At 36.8% G+C, this 23,300-nt stretch overlaps 1 protein-coding gene across 1 annotated transcript; it reads right to left on the reverse strand.

The window, feature by feature from the left end:
* Positions 1 to 1,119: 1,119 nt before the first annotated feature.
* On the reverse strand, positions 1,120 to 2,388 carry LOC133737535 (uncharacterized). The gene is made up of 2 exons (XM_062165069.1): positions 2,331 to 2,388; positions 1,120 to 2,067 (listed from the first exon to the last, which is right to left on the reverse strand). The coding sequence occupies exons 1-2, from the start codon at positions 2,386 to 2,388 to the stop codon at positions 1,661 to 1,663; spliced, it is 465 nt and encodes a 154-aa protein (XP_062021053.1). The 3' UTR covers positions 1,120 to 1,660.
* Between the last annotated feature and the right edge of the window lie 20,912 nt (positions 2,389 to 23,300).

Here is a 23,300-nt window from a genome sequence, read left to right on the forward strand (position 1 = left end):
GCTAAGACACTTCATTAGACAAACATGTCAACCTTCACACGACAGTGCAACGTCGGAGGACATATGGTTGATCACAGTAAAAAAAATAAAAAAATTCACAGGGTGCAAAAACTGCAAAGCAAAACACTACTACCTAAGGAACACAAATCCGAATGAGAATTAGTGGGAAGGGAGAGAGACGAGATCTAGATACCAGCTCCACTGAAAAAAAAAAAAAAAAACACAAGAGAATCATGGGGATTTGTCGTCAAAAACCTCCGCACTTACAATACTAAACCCTAGCAGAATACGGGGGAGACAAAACATAACCTTTATACTATTTGCACACACACATATATTTTAAACAGGAATTGATATCATAGAAATCAAAACCATAAAACAGGCAAGAGTCTAAAATGCACTTACACAAGAAATCTGGCTAGAAAACCACAAAACATATCTAAGCCAATACCAAACTCATTATAGTCTATGGAACACTCACATGAAGCAAGCCTAACCAAGCAAGAACGACCTCCCTAAGGAAAAATCATTCATCTAGCCTCATCTGGCAGCACGTAATTGTGGTATAGATATCAACTAGAAATATCTCAGAAAAGCATATAGAAGTTACTCTTACTTAAAAAAGGCTTGCAACCAAATGTCTATCATAAAAAAATTAAGGGAAAATTTCACAAACAGTACACCAAGTAAAGACCACTAATAAAACTTATACATAATTTTTCAAACCGATCATTTTGGTACACGAAATCTGAATCCCGACCCATTATCCATGCATGACGTTAATGACGCCGTTAACTTTATGTCATTTTTCATTTGTCAAGGGGTAGTTTAGTACTCTCTCACTCTGACTCTTCTTTTTGGTCAAAAAAAGAAGAAGTTCTTCTCTCTCTCTCTCTCTCTCTCTCTCTCTCTCTCCACACCCGAAACCCAGAAAACTCTATGACTCTGGCGACCACTGCATCTCCTCCACCTTCCAAATCCACACCCATCAAACTCAATCCCACTTCTAATTCCACCACAACCCTAATTCTAATTCTAATCCCAGCCACATTCCCACCTCCGATCACTACCACAACCCTTGTGCCCATTTTCCTCGCAAGGCATCCCTCACCTTAGATCTACCACCGCAATAAGAACATGTATATATATTCAGAAATGTGGACTGGAAGCAAGATCTCCAGGAAGAATGAAAGAGCAGCTAATAAATATTCCATAATCACTAGAAAAACTAGCACATAATATTTGATACAAATTAATAATGGGAAAGTAATTGCCTTTAATCCAAAAAAATTAAAAATAATAACAATCATAATAAATCGGTATTTACTAATGAATGAAATGCTGTCTAAATCTAATTAAGAAGATGATAATAAGCACCAACAAAACCTTGCAATTTCCTTCGGTTGGATCATCACCGGCGCCGACAGAAAAAATTGCAGAGAATCCCGCACCGACAGAAAAAATTGCAGAGAATCCAAGAGGATTTCGATCCGATGAGCAACGACCAAAGCAGCAAGTAGTTCTATAACAAGCAGTCCCCACAGACACATAATAGAACAAGAAAAGATATCATCTAATTACAATCATATAATCAACCTTCTTCATTCATTCTGGATTTCCGAACAAGAACATAGCAACCTTATTCTCGCACTTCCGATCTTCACTTCTTCGTCTTGGGGTAGTTCAACGAGTTGTAGGGCTTGTAAGTTTGAGGAAGAGTGGTGACGTTGTAGGAGCTCACGAGCTTCTGGAGCTCGGACCGGACTTTGAAGAAGACATGTCGCCAGCTGCATCTGTTGTCTGAGCCGAGAATCTTGGTCTCCTCCTCGTTCATCTCCAGATCCTGAGCGAAGATGGGCTTTCTGGAGAGGACCCAAGTCCAGCCCCAGTCCCACCATCTCTTAATGGACCCGCCGGCGTACTCACCCATGGAGGAGAAGGAGGACACGGTAAGATATGGGTGAGAGAGAGAGAGAGAGAGAGAGAGAGAGAGAGATAGGGGTGGCCATAATAAGAGAGAAATTGATGGGTGGCCAGAGCAAGAGATAAGGAGAGACCAATTTACCCCTTAAATTATGCCAGGTGGCAGAGGTCTTCATGGCGTTAGTGACGGTGTGTCTACAAAGTGGGTCGGGATTCAGATTTCGTGTACCAAAATGATCGGTTTGAAAAATTATGTATAAGTTTTATTAGTGGCCTTTACTTGGTGTACTGTTTGTGAAATTTTCCCAAAAATTAAACTACGTCAAGCTCCTTCCTCTTAGGGTTGGAGTTCACTCCATCTTCAGCAGTTAACAACCTGGATAACAGGCTAGTCTTTTTGCTCTTGCCTGCATTCTTTTGACTCGGATCACTATCATCTTTTGAACCTTTCCCTTTTCTTGTCATACTATAAGGCAGTTTATTCAAACTTTTCACTGGACGTCCCCTCTTTCTTTTAGGTTATTCAATAGCAGAAGGTACCACCAACCTTATAGTCACTACATCTAAATTTTTCTTGCCAATAGCTAAGCTCAAATGCTGTTTTTTTTTTTTTTTTAGAAAATAGTTACCTCATTCTCCTCCCTAACTCGTCGCTGACATGACATTCATAATTCCAATTATTTATGAATAGTGAAAATGTGAAATTTAATTTTTATGACAAAATATTAACCTGAAGTGTTTTTTTTAATTAATTATTTTTTTTTTTTTTTTTTTTTGCTCTTTCTCATTATGATTGTCCGAAACAAAAATAGCTGTCTGGAAAACTTTCAATCATCACAGTAGTTTAACCAAACATGGGATCTGGTGATATAGTCTGATTATAGTGGGTCAGATTTCAGAGGCATTTTTTTAAGGTCGATAACTTTTAAATCATGCCTAAGAGTAATGGACTGTAAATTTAGTGGGATTAGAAACGATCAAAAGAAGCGGCTAGTTTTGTATTTATCGCTTTTTGTGATAATAGGTGGATGGGGAGTGCCGTTGTATATATGTTCGTGCAAATGGAGTAATTGTTTGAATGTTTTTATATTTGAATTTTTGAATATATTCAATTTCATAAAATCTGGACTCTTTGTCTAATCTAACGGTTCTAATAAATGACACATCACTCTTCCATTTATTTTTTATTTTTTTATCTAACTCCAAGTTAACTTTCCGTTAACTCTAAAATAAAAAAGGGGAAATGCTCATTTACCCAATTTTAGCTTAAAATTTGCCCACTTGCTCCACCAACTGTTTTTTAACCTCATTTACCCAAAACACTCTAAGGGATTATTTCCCCTTTACCCAATTAATTCTTTTTTTATTCTTTTTATTTATTTTGGGGACTTTTTTGCCCTCTCCTTCTTTCTCACTTAGAGGGAGAAATCATCCTCCACCTTGCCGGACTTCGGTGACCAGTGGCCGGCCGCCGACTCCGGTGACCGGACTCCGGTGACTAGTGGCCGGCCTCGGACTCCGGTGACCGGAATCCGGCGACCGGGGACAGGAATCCGGCGATCAGTCCCTAATAATACCCAGTAACCATATTATTGCCCCCCAGTAATCATATTATTGCCCCCCAATAATCATATTATTGCCTCCTATAATCATATTATTACCGTCCAGTGAATTGTATGAACTCCCAAAACCAAAATGAATACACTACAGGCACAATTGATCAATTTATAATCATATTATTGGCTCTCAATAATCATATTATTGCCTCCCAATAATCATATTATTGCCTCCCAATACAAAGTCTAATGTCTCTACTGCCTCCCAATAGACCACCAAAAATGCACCATTTTGTACGATTCACAGATAATTTGACTTTAATACACATAAAACAACAGGTAATTTATCAAAACACCACACTATAGTGATCCCCGTCCCTCATATCAAAGTCTACTGGGGGCCAATAATGTATCTACTGCCCCCCAGTAGACCATCAAACAAACCCCACAGTTACATTGCAATGTCAGATTACTCACATTGTTGAACAGACAGTAGATCATTGGCCTCCAATCCACATTGTTGAGACCGTTAGGACATGAAGTATATGGACGATTGATTAGGACATTGTGATTGAGTTATGGATTGTACTGGATATAACTGAGGTTTTGAGATCAATTTTTATCACAATTTGCGACGGTTAGGGGATTCTAGTTCTAGTCTAGCCGCCTAGCCCAGGACCTGTATAGCTCTAAGATCAATATGGAGAAGGAGAAGAATAAAGTGGTCATAGATCATTATAGGGTTCTTGGTTTACCGTCGGGTAAGGAAGTCACCAAGCTTACCGAGAAAGAGATTACAAAGGCGTACAGAGCAAAGGCTTTGCAGTTGCATCCAGACAAAAGGCCAAACGATCTCGATGCCAATGCCAAGTTTCAAAGGCTCAACTCATCCTATGCGATACTCAGCAATCCAAAAGCCCGGAAACAGTTCGACTCTTCTCTGAGACCCGAGAACAAGTCCTCGGAACCACTACCAACCTCTGAACCACCACCAAGTAAGAATGAGGATCTTGACCAGGGTTACTTGTTTGTGGTTGGTTTGTTAATCTTTGTTTTAGCCCCCATCGTTTTTTCCGGAATCGAGATCCAGAAGCAGTACGTCGAATAGATTAGGTTCTTATATAGAAGGGTTCTTTAGAATACCCAATCGTGAACGATTGGATCTCTGGTCGGGGATGGTTCGACTAGGTCAATATTTTAAACGCAGACCACCTCCTCCTCAGGCTACCACCAATCAATAAGATCCACAAGTAGAAGATCACGAAGATAATCATGAATCACAAGGAGATGATCATGAAGATATTGAGGTGAGCGTTGTTTATTATATCTTTATTTTGTTAATTAAAATAAGGTCAATTCTGTCAAACACTGTTAGATTGGGTAAATGGGGTTAATAAACTCTTGGTGGAGTAAGTGGGCAATTTTTGGGCTAAAATTGGGTAAGTGGTCACGGCCCCAATAAAAAAATAAAAAAACGAGTTAGGGATTTCTCCTCTGCGATGAGTTCCTTCTTTGTACTTGCTTCCTTTCTATTTCTCTTTGTTTCCATGGTTGTGCCCTAATCATGGAATGACTTCTTGCACTTGTGTTAATCAATAAATGGTCTTCTTATTTCTATTCCTCCCCAAAATGTCACCGATACACTTCCCCCTTTCTCTATTCCCCAACTCCATTTACCGTTTCAGCTTCATTCCTCTCGCGAATTCCTGAAATCCAGGTCCTTATATCCCCCTCCTCGTTTTCTCCGAGCTTAACTAACCCTAGGGTTTCTGCGAGTAGAGTGAGTGAGTGAGTAGCTTCTGATTTCATGGAGGCTACAGCCGCCGCGCTCAGTGGTTCAATGTCGGCGATGATGCAAGCTTAAACGCACAAGCAATGGAGCGTTGTGTTGAAGCAAACTTACAGATCGACTTGCGATTCAATTTCGCATAAATTGCAGCAACGATTGAATGGTTAAACAATAGCTTTATCAATTGAGGTTTTGTATTTAGTTAAGCAATAGCAACAATGATCACTCTTAAAACTTCTTGTTTTCCCATTACAACAATTGGAGGCCTCATTTTTGTCGCGTTCACAATTAAACAGGACAGGATATGACATAATCGATTCTATATTTCCCCAATTCTTAGTTAAGACTTCAGAGCAGAGAGATTACGTACCAAAAAAACAAATCATTGCAAAAAATTGTGGAATAAGGAATAAGGCCAGGCAAATTGGCAAAAGACATGCGATTACGTGTTTTGAACTTCATCAAAGCCCTATTTAGGGTTCTTCTCCTTCCTTTAAGAAACTGTTGATGAAAACAAATAACACAGCATGTAAACAACCACCATATATACATATACTAAACACCTTCATATATATACAGATTTTACCCAGAGCGGAGCTCCGCTTTGAAATTAACGTGTGAAGATCGAGTTTTGGGTCACTTTTCGGTCGCATATCCACATCTCGACCATTCAGTTTTTAGGTACTAGTGTATAGATCATCTCTGCATATTTTCAGCCAAAATGATGATTGTTAAGGCATTGATAACTGCCTTCAACCTAGTACGGTTCAGGTTGACGGATTCAGTCCGTCCATTGGTTTAAGCGAGTTAGATACCTTAACGATCATCAATTTGGCTGAAAATTTGCAGGATGATCTATACACTAGTACCTAAAAACTGAACGGTCGAGATGTGGATATGCGATCGACAAGTGACCCAAAACTCGAACTTTACACATTAATTTCAAAGCGGAGCTCCGCTCTGGATAATATATATATATATATATATATATATATATATATATATACAGTCCGGCTACACTAAGGACGTCTTTACCTAGCCTTAGGTACGGATTTCCGGTTTTCACCCACTTTCCGATCACATTTTCACATCTTAACCGTTTAGTTTTTAGGTCCTAATGTATAGATCACCTCTGTAAATTTTCAACTAATTTGGTGATCGTTAAGGCATCAAAAACTGCAATTTACCATTATAAATACGAACGGTTCCGGTTCGACAGATTCGGTCCGTTCGTGTAAATTGCAGTTTTGGATGCCTTAACGATCACCAATTTGGCTGAAATTTTGCAGAGGTGATCTATACATTAGGACATAAAAACTGAACGGTTAAGATGTGAAAATGTGATTGAAAAGTGGGTGAAAACACCAAATCCGTACCTAAACCTTAGGTAAGGACATCCTTACCTGAGAAAAATCCTATATAGGGCATAAGTATATATGTACAAGTATATATATATATATATATGTGTGTGTGTGTGTGTGTGTGTGTGTGTACAAGTATACCTGCATAACATATGTATCTTTTGACGTGGTTAGAAATAAGAAGACCATTTATTGATTAACTCAAATGCGAGAAGTCATTCCATGATTAGGGCATGGAAGAGAAATAGAAAGAAAGCATGTAAAAAGAAGGAATTGGACGCAGAAGAGAAATCCTAATTTTTTTTTTACTAGAGTTAGACAAAAAACTAAAAATTAGTGAAAGAGTGATGTGTCATTTATTAGAACCATTGGACTAGATAAAGAGTCCAGATTTTATAAAATTGAAGTAAATTCATATCATCCTCACTTTAGAGGAGCCTGATCCTATAAACATCACTTCCACAATAGACTAATACTTGTCTAGATTGCTTACTTCACTAACATTATGTGTGATTTTATGAGAGTGAGAGTAGTATGAACATTTTCTGTTTAAGGGTTCTGATTGGGGTTGCAGAAAATCAAAAAATTAGTGCTCATAGCATATAAGAGTAATATATTGAGCTTAGAATGAGGGGGCAATCAGTAAAGGGTTTTCCACTGTCCAGGAGGTGCCTTGTTGCATCAGCTTAATCCCAATACAAGAAGGCCCTACCAACCAAGTTGGAGGAATCTTCTTCCAGCTTTTCAATTAATTCACAATAATTCTTTCAATTATCAAATGGATCGATCCAAATTTGTTAACCATTCCCCACATAACAGTTTTAATGATGGCTCTTGAATTGAATCTTCATGCCAACCAAGTCATCATTGGATATGAGGATGAACACGTACATAATATCCTCATAATTTACGCGCAAGGTGAACATAAGAATAGGAGAAAGTACAAGAGTAAGGAAAAAAAGAGAGAAGAGAAATCTCATTAATTTAATAGAGACAAGTTACTACCCTGTGGTTTAGGTCCAAAATCAATTCAGTCCCTGAATTTCTAATTTCATCAAAAACACCCCTGCACTTTCAATTTTGATCTAATAGGTCCAATTTGTTAATTTTCCGACAATTGAGTTATTTAACTTGTTAATGTGGATCATATATAGCCTATGTTTTATGATGTGGTGTCGAGGTGGTCTGCATTGTCAATTTAGGAGTGAGTCCTACTATTAAAAATAAATAGTTTTTCAACAAATAATCCAACTATTTGAAAGAATATTAACGAATTGGACCTATTAGATCAAAATTGAAAGTGCATGGGTATTTTTGATGAAATTAGAAGTCCAGGGACTGAATTGATTTTGGACCTAAACCACAGGGTACTAACTAGAATTTAGCCCTAAATGAATAATGGAATTATAAATGGAGTCAATTTTACGGCCCTTTTGATTTATTTATTTTGATTATAGTTTGAAATGGTGGGACATAATGTGTAATTTTACGCCATCAACATATCCACAAGGCTTATACAATGTTCTCCTTCTTGATTACTTAGAGCAACTCCAACAGCTTCCCTATAATTTCTGTATAATAGGGAAGCAAAAGTCAAAGCTTTAGCATCTTTTTCTTCTCCAACTCCAACAGATTCTCTATTTTACAGCAATCTCTAAAATCTCCATATTCTTCCTTAAATTTTAGAGATTGCTGTAAATATAGGGAATTTGGTTTTCTCTTTCCTCACTTTCTCTAAAATATAGATAATTATAGGGAATCTGTTGGAGCAAAAGAGACTCATTTTTCCCTAAAATAGAGAAAAATCAAATTATGGGGAAGCTGTTGAAGTTGCTCTTAGAGGATGAGAAGTCCCTTATGTTCATTCACGCATCCTTGTTTACATTCCTATAGTGTCTTAGGAAAACCCTTTAGAATCTAGAAACTATTTGAAGTCATTAGTGAAAATCAACGTCTCCAAATTAATGCAAATAAAATGATCAATGATACCTCAATACAAAGAACTAATTTTAGCTACCACTTAGAGAAATATACAATTGACAAGTAGGTAACGCTTCATTCCATATAGTCATATACCATGACCTAAAAATTGGTCAATGTTCAAGAAATTGGTTCTTCAAGATGAATATCTCCTTCTTCAATCTCAAGTCTTCAAAGTACTTAATGTGAAACAACCTACTAAATGTGATGATATTGGTATTTATGAATAATAAATAATGAATTGTGGATTTCGTCAGAACAAGAAAAATTTGAGTAGAAAAGCCTTGAGGATTACTAGTTAGTGATCATTGCAACATGCTTTGCATCAGATATGACGGCGATGTCATAATCACAGTAATTTACCATAATTTTAAATATAACAATTATAATAACTTATATGTTATACATGTTAAAAACTCGGGAGAGGATCCTCTCCTAACCTTCTAATTGTTGAGAATATATACATCCCACATGGGAAAAATGGGACATTGCCTATGGATTTATAAGGGTTTGGGCCACTTCATCCATTGCCAATTGGTTTTGGATGTGAACCCCAGATTACTTTATCATGGTATCAGAGCGGGTTACCCACGTGTGCATGCCTCACGGCCACACGGGCTCCACGTCACCCAAAGTTGTCCACGTGTATGGCTTGAAAATTCGCCACATGTGCGGGAGCGTGTTGAGAATATATACATCCCACATGGGAAAAATGGGACCTTTTGTCTATGGGTTTATAAGGATTTGGGCCACTCTATCCATTGCCAATTGATTTTGGATGTGAACTCCAGATTACTTTATCACTAATCTGCCTAACCTACCTAACCTTTTAACACCAAACTGACACGTGCCAAACTTACATCCAATGGCTCATATGATTTCGCACTATATATATATATATATATATATATATATATATATATATATATACAAAACCGTTCGAGAGCGGACGTCCGCAACCCAGAAAAAGTGCGGACGTCGCTCCTCCTGCCTCGATCGAGCAGCGACGGCGGCGTTTCTGCTGCCTGACGGAACCAGGCCACGACGTGGAGCAGTTCAGAAGCGGCTGGAGTCGTCGACGAAGGGATCGACGTCGAGCTCGATGGGCTTCCATGGTTTCCGGCGAGCTCGCAGCACACCGCTGAGTTTCCGATCACCTTCGCCTTCGCCGCTTGCTCGAGGTCGTCCGGGATGTCTAGAGGGTGCGTCTGGCACCTGCAGCGCAGCGATCGCCGCCTTCCCGACGCCGGAGGAGCGACGTCCGCACTTTTTCTGGGTTGCGGACGTCCTCTCTCGATCCGGCCTATATATATATATATATTTTTTTTTTTTCAATCAGTGCGGCTAAAACACACACACTCTCTCTCTATACATCCACTTCGATTGCTCCGATTCACTTCACATCCTTGGCCCTCCAAATTGCTCTGTGCCGCTGACAAGAAATTGTTGCTAAATGGAAAGGAGGCGTCGACGCTTCGATTGGTTTTGGTTTGGGAGATCTCTGGTCTAAGATTCGAGATCCTTCAATTTGTTAGATTACTTTTGGTTGATTTTTTTCTCTTTGTCTGGGCTTATTCTTCATCCCGAGAATTTGGGGATCTACATCTTGAAGCTGCAGGTCAATGTTCAAGCCTTCCATTCTAGGAAAATTTGCAAATGGAAGCACTTTTTGATTTTACATTGCAAAATTAGCTCCCTTTTGATCTGGGATAACTCCTAATCAACAGTTCGTCATGAGGTGTTGTCATGCAAAATTTGTATTCTATTTTAGTTGCGTTATTGTTGTTTACTCTGATTGTAAAGAATTGTTGTTGGGCTTCCCATATGATAGTCGTCATAATTCTATCTTAATTCTAGGTTTGCCATGTCAAGATGTGATTGTTATAGTTGGCAGGTCTTATTTACCTTGGTCTTATGGTCTGTATTCTGTAGGCAAATTTACAAACACAATATTTTTACAAAAACTACATATATGTGAACTAGTTTTGTTCAGATGATGAGATCATTGTATCAAGTATTTCAGCCAAATAATATTTCTAAAGCTAATTGTGTCGTTGAGACTTGATGGTGGCAGGGAGAGATCACTGGAAGAGGTCAGAGAGTTGTTTGGCCAAGCAGCACATCACTGTTTGAACTTGAAGAAACCAGAAGGAAGACGATTACTAGCTAGCATTCTTATTGAATCGAGGAGACTGTAATTGTTATAAAAGCTAGTGTCTGTACAATTGCCTTCTCCTTTTGGGAAATGTATAATGCAGAATTCTTTTGGGAAACCAATTTGTATAATGCAGAGTTCTTTTGGAATACCAATTTGTGTTAGTTTGTGTATAAGAGCAACTCCAACAGCTTCCCTATAATTTCTATATAATAGGGAAGCAAAAGTCAAAGCTTTAGCATCTTTTTCTTCTCCAACTCAAACAGATTCTCTATTTTACAGCAATCTCTAAAATCTCCATATTCTTCCTTAAAATTTTAGAGATTGCTGTAAATATAGGGAATTTGATTTTCTCTTTCCTCACTTTCTCTAAAATAGGGATAGTTATAGGGAATCTGTTGGAGCAAAAGAGACTCATTTTTTCCTAAAGTAGAGAAAAATCAAAATATGAGGAAGCTGTTGGAGTTGCTCTAATGTAGAATTCTTTGGGAAACCAATATTTGTATAATGCAGAGTTATTTTGGGATACCAATTTGTGTTAGTTTGTGTAATGCATAATTCTTTTGGGAAACCAACTTTTAATGTAGAATTCAATGCAAGCACAACCAAACATATTGCCTTCATGATTAATACTTATGAAATGGATCTGATTAATCTTATTCCTGAATGGACCTCCCTCCATCGAAGCACATCACTAAACCATTTCTTTCAAAAACAAAACAAAACATAAAAAATGAAACAGATAGAACATTAATAAGAGAAGACAAGCATATATATTAATAATAATAGTTGTTACATGGAACATGACCAATTGCCCATCTGGAAATACAAAACCATAAAAGTACCAGCTGCAAACTTTAAATCTTATCAATATCTTCATCCTCAAAATCGATGTAGTCATTAGCACCACCTTCATTTTTATCTTCAAGACCCCCAGTAACATAGCCCTCTCCTCTTACAAAAAATAAGACATAATGCTGCACAATTGCCCTCTCCTCTTAAAAAAAAATAAAACATAATGCTGCACAAGTGCCCTCTTCCATTCTTACAAAACAAAACAGAAGGCTATACAATTGCAGAAGTCTCTTACAAAAACAAAGCAGAATCCTGCACAACCTACTAAGAACAAACCCCAGAGGACATATTCACATAAATTACAGAAAATGAAATACCATAGTATCATATAAATTTCATAAACAATAGCAATAAATGACAGAATATTAATATACCTGACTAAGTGAAGATGCACAAAAGTCTTTTTCCAGAAATTGATATGCATTACTTGTTATAACAGAAGCATCATTCTCTGCATTGTTTGTTAGATCAAGAGTAGCATTCTCTTCATTACATGTTGGATCAAAAGTCACCTTGTATACATCATTCATTGTATACAACCATATAAATGAATCTGTTGTTTCATCATACATTAAAGCCACCCCAAATACAATAGTCTAGCGGTGGTGATTGAATCCAACAAACACAGCAAGAGGTCGATTAGATTGTTAATCTTGTATGTCGTATCAAAACTAACAACATCCCCAAATTGGCCATAATCAATGATCATTTTAGCATCTGCCCAAAATAAGTTTGTTATTTGCTCCTCGCTGTCTAATTGCATCGCATGGTAGAATGAAAGGTTTACCAGTGTTTGGTCTGAAAAATATTTCATAATATATCCGCCTTCTCCATACTCCAAGCTTCTTTGTCTCTTTGATCTAAGGTAATTTTTTATATCTTGTTTTGTATACCCAACAGTATCTCTTCCACCTACTTGCTTACCCATCAACTCATATAGAGATGTGACACCAATTCCAAAATCGTGTGCTAAGTCTATATCAATGCCTTGAGAGTCTTGTACTTTCCGTTGCGAAGGAAGCATGTGGGAACATTCTTTCACCACAAGAGGATGATTGTGCTCTTCAACAAAATGGGTAACAAAGAACTTATTGTTTCCCCTATTCAATTTAATACAAAGTTCAGCACAGCAACCTGTTCTTGTCTCTGCTCTGGATTTTCTAATCATGTGATCCCTCTTATCTTTGGATCGAATACCTTCCTTACAGCAAACAAATACTCTTGAAGTGATTTCACCAGTTTTCTTATTCTTGGCATGACTCTCCCTTCTAATACTAAACCCCTATTTTCCTCCATATCTATTGTAGAAGTCATAAGCTGCTTGTTCAGAATCAAACTCCATTCCTTTTCTAGGTTTCCAATCCAATTCCAAATCAAAATTCTCTACATTAACATCTGTTGCACCCAATGCATTATCCATCTGCAACCAATTCCTTGTACAGTAACTGCAACAATCTACAATTTACAATTACTAAAGTGAAAAGACACAATCAATATAGAGAACACAACCAATACAGCAAACCAGTTGTCCCCTAGCCTCTCATACTTTTCCCTTTACTAAGCAAAGCCAAAGCCAATACAACTATAGATACAAGAATCAGACCCAAAAAAAAAATAACAACTAGTGATACAAGAATAAGATTGTCTTGATGCTTTGTTATGGTTTGATATCAATATATGAAAGACAATATATACATGAATAGATCGAAACTTGAGTGGAAATTGCATTTTGGGTCATTTTTTCCTGTAATAATGAAGCACGAAATTCCTCTTTGTCAATAGCAAATACAGAGTTCCTAAACTCTAAAACACACAATATGAAGAGAGAGTTCAGAAAAGAAAACCCAAAATAAAAGGGGATTACACTTACATGTCACAATGGAATGCAGGGAAGGTGAGATAGATAGAAGAATCAAAGCTGAGGTTCTGATAGAAGAATCAAAGCTAAAGTTCTGAACTTTTGATTAGATCTCTCTGCATGTATCCATTGATTGACTCGTGTGTTTTTACTTCATAGGAGGGCCAAAGAACAAAGAAACAAAGAGAAAGCGAGGGAAACAAAACCAACAGCGCGCGGCAACCTAAACTTAAATGAAAATGGAGATAAGTTAGGTGGATTAGAAGGTTAGGAGAGGATCCACTCCCTAAAAACTCTTGGATATTAAATTATTTAATATGATGGATGAGACGAGTCATTTTCACACATCATGCATCTTCATATTTTGTACCAGAGAACGTAGCCTGTTTTGATCTTATACCACAAAGATGTGGCTCTTCCTCACTAAGTTATGCACATAAAGAAATAAGATCAATGCCTCAAAGTCATCTGCAATTTAACGTTTATATGCATATGTAAACAATTAGATGCCTCAAAGTCATCAAAGTTCAATTTAAAATTGGTCTAAGCTTCTAGCTGAGTGAACTATATCACTACAAAAGAAGAGAAAATGGCGAATGTGACACAGTGAATTTTTTTTTTGACGTCCTCTTATTGTTAAAGTGATTATGATAATCTTGATTCTTGAGGCACAACCATTTTTCAGAAACAAAAATTTATGTCGTTTTGTGGTCGAGTGTTTCTATTGGGACCTCTAAATCTGCTCAGTTGACCTTACTCTATTATGAATTATTAAATGACATATATAACCTCTTATAAAATGACTATTAAGGACAATAATTATATCAAAAAAAATATTATATTTAATTTCTCTATACTTTCCAATTCAATAATATTATATTACATTCTTTATTATTTTCCTTATCTATTTTCATTTTTCAATTTCACTACATACTCATTAAAGCATTTATATATATTTAATAAGAATTAAAACTATAATTAAGATCATGTGACATAAAAATTCCTATCATCATATATGTTGAACGCATATTGGTGAGGGATAACCAAAGTTTTATTAGAAATTAATTTTTAAAGCCCAATACCTTGTGTTTGAGTTTCTTTTTTATTAGATAAGAGATTTATGTAATCTGGTTAAGGAATGAATATGTAATTAATTGTTTGTTTGCAAATTATATGAGTGAGGTTATTTCAAGAACTTGAGTGAGGTTTAGTGAGTAAATTTAGTATTTGAAAATTTGATAGGAGGTGTAAAAAGCAAGGAGGTCAAGTGAGTAAATTTAGAGGTTCCAATAGAAAAACTCTTTGTGGTCATGTGTCTCTTAGATAGCATTAAAACTGAGCTTAATTATGTATGTCAAAAAATTAAGATATGGATTGTCAATTTCATTTGGTCAATCCTCGGTGAAACTTTTACATAAGATATGGGGTAAAGCTGCCTAAAAATAATCCCTCTGAATGACCCTTTGAATTGAATAGCATATACATTACCATCATGTGTACAGTCTCGCCTCTTTATTTGACCTCATGCACTAAAATTTTGGAACAAAGTAATATATGACCATACCATTTTATAATGAGAAAACTCTAGAGCTGAAAATGATATGAAGTGAAAGGATTAAGAATAGTCATGCCAAAAAAGAAATGTCTTAAGGCCACGTTTGGTTCGCAAAAAGTAAGTATCAGGAAATGAAACTTGTTCCTTTCTTGTGTTTGGGATGCAAAATGAAAGGAAATCATTTCCTGAAGGAAGGGAAAATAAGGGGAAAAGTGGTTCCTTCCAAACGCCAAATGAATCACTTTCCCTCCTTCTTTCCTTGCATTTATTACTCACAACATATTATTTTTATTATATTATTTACAAAATTTTTAATAATTTTCCTGATAACTTTCTTTACGTTACCAAACATCGGAATGGAAAATTGTTGGGGAAATTTCATTTCCCTTCCCACGGGAAAGACAAATGAATTACTTTCATTTCCGTGAACCAAACGAGGCCCTAAGAGTAGGTAATATCCCCATTCAAACTTTTGTGATTCTTGATTCTTTGCTAACTATGTTTTAATAATTAAACCCCAATGTCTTTTGCAAAAAGGTGTTTTGGAAATAGACTGTTTCTCCTTAGGTGGTGTAGTTATGTCTAGTCGACAAAACTATCTGATAATCTGTACACTAAATCGAATTCACTGGTACACACCTATACATGTACATCTCTTCTTGTGTTTAAAGTTTGTTCCTCCCTTAAAAAAAAAAAATGCTTTCTACAAAAAATGAGGCGAGCTTCGAATGTGAACTAATTAGGGTAACCTTTTCTTTACTTTGAAGACCTTTTTCAGGTAATAGCAGTCACTTTCGATTGCATAAATTATATATATTATCCTCATAGTAGAATATCTTTTTTATATTTCTCATAAATATTTAATAAAATAAACTTGGAACAAAACACCTTAACAAGTGATCATGGAATTTCACTTGAAATTGCAAGTTGCAATGGAGCCTTAGCCAAGTCAGATGGCCAAGCAGCTTTATAATTTATATTTCATATGCGATATGATCCTACATTCCAAAAGTTCAGGTAGACTCTTTACAGTACTGCCCGCTATAATATACACAACCCTAAAAGCATTTGTATAATCTATATTATAGAAGTGTATTGATGGGTTTGCATTCTTGTAGCTAAAAAACCTGTTCCATACTTGAAACTATTAGAAATCCTAAACCCTAAGCATGAGCATTTATATGTGACTTCATAACTAGGGTTTCTAAACATTGATCAGTTTGAATAATCATGTATAACTTATTATATATTCTTTTTTTCTCTCTCATTTTCATACTAATATGAAGCATGAAAATATTTTCCACTGGGGAAGCTATAAGCTTTAACGATCGAGGTCAACTCCATATTGGCCGCACATGGCTTCAATTATTCCTTGGGTTGAAACCCAATTCAAATTTAAATGCTTGCAGTTAAAATAGCTTTGCAACAACAACTCATCAGTAGCCAAAGAGCATCTTCCAGGAGAAACCAGTTTGTTCTGATTCTGGTTATCTCATACATTTGTCTCGCATATATATCCAGCACATACAATATAATGGAAACTTTAATTATTACTATCAATATAAATATATGTAAACCTCCACTGTTTCGATTTATCAATGTAATATTGGATGATCTTATGATTAATTATTAGAATAAACTAGTAGAAGACAAACGGGCGGCAAGTAATTAAAATGGGTTCCACGTGCATGTGGCTGCATATATTAGTTCGATCTGCTGGAAAGTTCAGACTTCTTCAACTGTTTGTTACCACTTTCTGAACATGAGAAGACGAAGATCACTAACAAATAAACAAATAATTGTCGAGCAACTCACAATTAAGCTCATGAATATGAACATGTATATCAATGACTGTGAGGCGGCTATATATTTTGTATATATACAGTTCACAAACAACTCACACAAAAGACTCGCATAAAAAAAAAAAAAAAAAACTCACACAAAAGACCATAAATCTTTATACTTATTCTATTTAGAAGCTCACAACTGCTATGAATATAATAGAGAAGAAGAGGAATAAGGAAGAGAGAAGAAGAAATTGCTTCTAAAAAATATGGTAAAGCTATGGTATGTTAACATTTCTCATACATTAACTATTTTTACCCCTCTAAGGACTCATGTTATCACTTTGAGGACTAATATTACTATTTTCAGGACTCATATGGTAAACTAAGAAAATTTACCACTTTAAGGACTCATGTTACCACTTTGAGGACTAATATTACTATTTTGAGGACTCATGTGGTAACTACGAAAATTTACCATTTTAAGGACTCATGTTACTACTTTAAGGACTAATATTACTATTTTGAGGACTCATTTTACCACTTTTAAGGCAATTGTATGCATGTCATACGTTAACACATTGTAGAATTTTCCGAATAAAAAAAATATATAACAAACTAATTAATATCCATAACTAGTAAGCTTGTCGGGGACTGATCAAATCTAATTAGTTCCCAGAATGTATGATATTATTTAAATTGCCTTGGGCTTGAAGATGTCTTGTTTTGAAGTCTTTGTGCCTAGATATATTAGACCAAAACGAACATTATAAGCTTCTGTTTAATTATAATGTCGAAGCAAAATCAATTGGCATATCCAAAGTACCAATAATTAAGTAGGCAAGTACAAGAGATCAATTCCCTAATACCCAATTAAGTATTTAAGGATTAACATTGTGACCTAAAAAAAGGCGCTCTCGGGAGCACAACACCGTCAAACCCTAATATGAAGGTTTTGGCTTGGAATTGCTGTGGGATTAACAATCCGGCGGCTGTTCAATCATTGAAACGTCTCATTCAATAGCATCAACCCTCAATCATCTTTATCTCTGAAACGAAAGTGGCTGATTGGGATTACATGAACTCGTTAAGGCTACAATTAGGTTTTCTGAATTGTGAAGCGGTTTTCAGCGAAGGTCACACTATGCCAAAAAATGCTTCAGACCATACCACTCAGACGACAGAAGACGTTTTTTCTGTTGTCTGATTTTTTTGAACGTCTTCAGACAACAGATTTAACTATTTATGTCGTCTAAATGGTATCAAAATCAACACCAATTCAACTTTTTCAAGTTTGTTATAATTTAGAAAATTCAGACAACAGAATCTGTTGTCTGAGTAAAGGGAGAAATTATTTCTCCTTGTCTGGACAAAAAAACATTTTTGGCTGAACTAAAACTTGGTTAAAAAAAACTGGCTGAACTAAATGACCTAGCGCTAGATACCCCGAGTTCTCTAATAACACTTAGTTAAAAAAATAGACGCCTCTTTTCTTCTCCTCGAGCAGTCGACCTAGAACCCTTCTCCTCCAGCAGTCGACCTAGAACCCAATTGAGCAACAGATTGGAGCGAACCCAGATCAGAGCTAGACCCCAAATCGTCAACAGATCAGAGCGATCTCCGATCCCAGACGACCAACAGATCAGAGCGATCTCCGATCTCAGACGACCAACCCAGATCAGAGCGATCTCCGATCTCAGACAACCAACCCAGATCAGAGCGATCTCCGATCCCAGACGACCAACAGATCGGTACCATGTGAGAACGAAGGAGAGAACCGCCGCGAACAACAGAACCCGGACGAGCGTGTCGCTGAGCTGATCCATCAGGAGCTTCAGGATCGACTAATCCTCGTGCTTCTCCAGTTCGTTCCATCCGTACACCGCCCGACGCTTCTCGACTTCCTCCTCCGACAGCCCCGAGGCTCTGCTGACCTTGAACTCGTCCTCGCATTCCTGAAGAAACTGAACCTGTAAGTCTCTCATCAATATTCCATGCTAATTGAGATAGTTAACTGAGAAGTACATGATGGGGCGGCATTGTTGTGTTGCCAATGAATATATGTTTTGTCTTGAGTTTAGTGTTATTGGAAGTAAAGGATGGGGTGGGGATCTTTTGTAAATCTTATTTTTGATGCTAGCTATCCATGATTTTAATGGCATATACATCATTTAAACTTGAATATAATGAATTATATCTACCTACTCGTCTGGTACCTATGCGAAAGTGATATCTATAAGAAGCTCTTCATGTATTTCAGACACATGACATGATAATACTGCACTTTATAATTTGGAAAATACAAGAAATTTTGTGGACAAGTTTGTCTTTGACGTGCTGGCCTCAGTGGGGGTTTACATAAAATGAAATTTCTATCTTAATATGATATTCATATCGTTAAAGGTGGTTAAACAAAAGTACACATCTTATTTTACTTCAACAGTCTCCATAAGAACTTATTGGACCTCTTCATGAGGTTTCTAGTTATTTCATTACAGTGCCATGTGTTATTGAAGACTTGTTGTAAGATTTAATTTATTTATCACAAATTGTGACTTGTGTCCTTGTATTGCGCAGATATTGGATGAGGCTGCGGTGCAAAATATATTTTTAAAGTCCCTAGACAACTATATAAAGTGGTGTAACTACTTGTGCATTCAGCCAGTTTGGAGCAAGTATGGACTTCTAGATCTGATTTCATATATATCCTTTCTTACTTCACTCTTCCGATGATAAATTGATATTTTCTTGTTTATTAAATGATGGTGATTGATGATAGTGAGTTAGTGACTAATGGAATCAATCAATTTTGTGCAGTTTGCAGTCAGTTAGGAAGGAGAAAAAGCTACTGTTTGTTTCCATGTACTGTTTGATCTGGGGTGAAGCAGCCAATGTAAGTGAACCTTTTATTGAATAACTGGAATTGATCGTTAGTTTTTGTTTACTTTTCTGTCGTAACATCCTTCTGCATGCATGGTTCACCCAATTTAGTTTTAATTGGTGAAGTGAATGAATCAGTATAACTTGAAGATTATAGCACGACATTTTATCTTTCTTGGTGAGACTTGAGTGTTTTTCATTTATGTGAGATTATGATTTTTAAGTTTTAGTATTGACAGAGTGCAAACTAATTTTACTTGAATACCATGAACAATGGATTTGATTCAAATTCATGAAGCAGTCATATTGTAAAAGTACATAGATGAACTGCCTTTCAAGTTATTTCATGAAATACACTTTCATCAGTTATTGTTGAGCTTCATTTCATTTGGTTTGCACTTAAATCATTTTGCAGACTTGCATGCTTCAGCATTCTGTTTTCTGATAAAAAAAGCACTTTCAGCACTTTCTAGTTGGCTCTCCCTTTCATACGCATATCCAAATAGAAATATATCTTTCCCTTAAGCTATTCTGTTACATCCAGTTCATTTTTTGTCGTGTTCTATTTGTGCAATCTGAACTTGTTCTATACTACATACTGCTGATCATGTTTTTTTTTTTTTTTTTTTTGCTGTGGGTGCTATGTAGTGAAAGCTTGGAGTTAGGCTCATTAGGCAAGCATTGGAAGCGGATGATTGGCTTAGCTCTGACTTAAACAAATTGAGGTAAGCATTTATAATCATCACATAGTTCGTTCTTCATTTTATTTTTGTGAACTTTCTGTTCTAGAAGCACATGAATTTTTGGAATTTTATAGTTCTGGTTATAATGTTTCATTTTGTGTTATAGAATTGAATTTTTTTCATGGAATGAACTATTTTCTCCTAGAGTTAGGTTCACGAGTTATTGGAATTTTCTGTTATATTGATGCTCATGTTTGTCATGGAGTAGCTACATTCGAATGTTAATTAAGCTCTGTTTATGAATTAATGTTGCTTCATGTATCTCTGTGTGTATATATATATATATATGTGTGTGTATGTGTGTGTGTGGTGAAGTTGTTTAATAGTGATATGTACGTTTTTAAGCTTTCTGATCCTAGGTGATAATATAGTTCCTAATTGTATAATGTGTTTATATATAAGATGGATAAATCATGGATGCATGCTGATAGAAGATCATTGAAGTTTAAGATAGGACTTGAAGACTTTCTTAAGTTCGCTTTAGCAAATGCACGCGACATATCAAAAATATGCTGTCCTTGTTTGAAGTGTTGTAACAATGATGAATTTTCTGTTGGAGTGATCAAGGACCATATATACTTTAATGGTATTGATGTTAGATATAAGCAATGGAAATGGCATGGAGAACCTTCTGCCATGAATGCCGATATATTAGGTGAATCCGAAACAGTAGATATGGGTACTGATTTTGGGATAGGGGATGAAGATGATGAGATTTCGAGTGACTCGAATGAGTTTCTTAGGTTTGTAGAGGATGGAGATAAGCCTTTGTATCCGGGTTGTACTAAGACTACAAAGTTAAATGGTTTGATACAAACGTTCAATTTGAAGGCAAAACACGGAATGACAGACTCTTGTCATTCTGACATGCTAATCATGATTGGCATGTTGCTGCCTGAAGGGAATGAGGTACCTGGGTCTATATATGAGGCTAAGAAAACACTTGCTGCATTGGGCATGGGCTATGAAAGGATTCATGCTTGTCCAAATGATTGCATCCTTTATAGAGGGCAGCATGCAGAAGCAACAAGTTGTCCAACCTGTGGTGAATCACGTTGGAAACTGGGTAGAGATAATACTAATAAGGAAGGGGTGCCTGGGAAGGTCTTGTGGTACTTCCCACCAATCCCGAGATTCAAACGGATGTTCCAATCGACCAAGACAGCTAAGGATTTGACTTGGCATGCCAATGATAGGAAAACAGATGGAATGATGAGGCATCCAGCAGATTCCCCGACTTGGAAGTTAGTTGACACAAAGTGGCCAGAATTTGGTAGCGAACCGAGGAACCTTAGGCTAGCCCTTTCCTCAGATGGGTTTAATCCCCACAGTTCATTAAGTAGCCGATACTCTTGCTGGCCTGTTATTCTTGTTACATATAACCTTCCTCCTTGGCTATGCATGAAGAGGAAGCACATGATGTTAACATTGTTAATATCTGGACCCAAACAGCCGGGAAATGATATTGACGTTTATTTGCAGCCTTTGATAGATGATTTGAAACTACTGTGGGTTGGGGTTGAAGTGTATGATGCCCTTAGAGGAGAGTCCTTCAAACTGAAGGCAGTCCTATTTTGGACTATTAACGACTTTCCCGCATATGGGAACCTCTCGGGCAGCATTACCAAAGGATACAATGCTTGTCCAGTTTGTGTTGATGAAACCCGACCATACAGGTTGAAGCATAGTAACAAAATGGCATTCATGAGACATCGCAGATTTTTGCCAAGACATCATCCATATCGAAGGCAGGCTGCAGCTTTTGACAATACCATAGAGGAAGATGTCGCTCCTTCACCATTAAGTGGAGAGGAGATGTTGTCAAGAGTTGAAGGTCTGAACATACCATTTGGGAAAAAAAAAACCTTGTCCCCCTCACAAGGGTGTTGAAGCGAAAAACAGACCTTGCTGGAAAAAAAAATCGGTTTTCTTTGAACTTGATTCCTGGAAACATCTTCCAGTGAGACACATTCTCGATGTGATGCACATTGAGAAGAATTGTTGCGATGCTATTCTTGGAACCGTATTGAACATTCCCGGGAAGACCAAGGATGGAGCTGCTTCTCGTTTGGACATGGTTGATATGGGCATCAGAACTGATTTGAAGCCTACACCTGGTCCGAAAAGGGCAAAGTTGCCTTTGGCGAGTTGGAACTTGCTGCTAGATGAGAAGAAAATATTATGCTCTTCCTTTTTCAACATGACGGTTCCTGTGCGCTTTTGCTCAAACATAAGGAATCTGGTTTCAATGGAAGATTTGAGACTCGTTGGTCTTAAATCACATGATTGCCACACTATTATGCAGATTCTTCTCCCTGTGGCATTAAGATCAATTTTAGAAAAGCCAGTTAGGTATGCTATTATTCGGTTCTGCCTATTCTTCAAGGCAATTTGTAGTAAGGTGATAGATGTTTCAAAACTTCAACAGATGCAAGCTGACCTTATTGATACAGTTTGCTTGCTTGAAAAGTTCTTCCCACCTTCGTTTTTCGATGTAATGATTCATTTAACAGTTCATCTTGTTAGAGAAGTAGAGTTATGTGGTCCGGTGTTTCTTCGATGGATGTACCCATTTGAGAGGTACATGAAAGTGTTCAAAGGGTATGTGAGAAGTCGCCATTTTCCTGAGGGGTGTATTGCTGAGAATTATATTGTTGAAGAGGCTATAGAGTTTTGCTCAGAACGTATGCTCCGTGAAGATGATACCACTGTGGGAATTCCATCAAAAAGCTTATGGTACTGTCATTCAAGTTAATGTTGAGGAAGGCAATCAGAAGATCCATGGGGTTCCATTGGGAGAGGACAATGTGCGTGTCTCAGTCATTGGAACCATTGTGCATGATGCCTTGCTACCATTTCCA

The sequence above is a fragment of the Rosa rugosa genome, chromosome 3, assembly GCF_958449725.1.
Source record: "Rosa rugosa chromosome 3, drRosRugo1.1, whole genome shotgun sequence".
In the NCBI taxonomy this organism is placed as follows: Eukaryota; Viridiplantae; Streptophyta; class Magnoliopsida; order Rosales; family Rosaceae; genus Rosa; species Rosa rugosa.

Excerpts from the sequence above, each read along its gene's own strand:
- LOC133737535 (XM_062165069.1), bottom strand. The coding sequence starts at position 2,388 with ATGACAAGAAAAGGGAAAGGTTCAAAAGATGATAGTGATCCGAGTCAA. Across the intron at positions 2,068-2,330 it reads TCCGAGTCAAAAGAATGCAG|GGGTAAATTGGTCTCTCCTT; the intron begins GCAAGAGCAAAA and ends GCATAATTTAAG.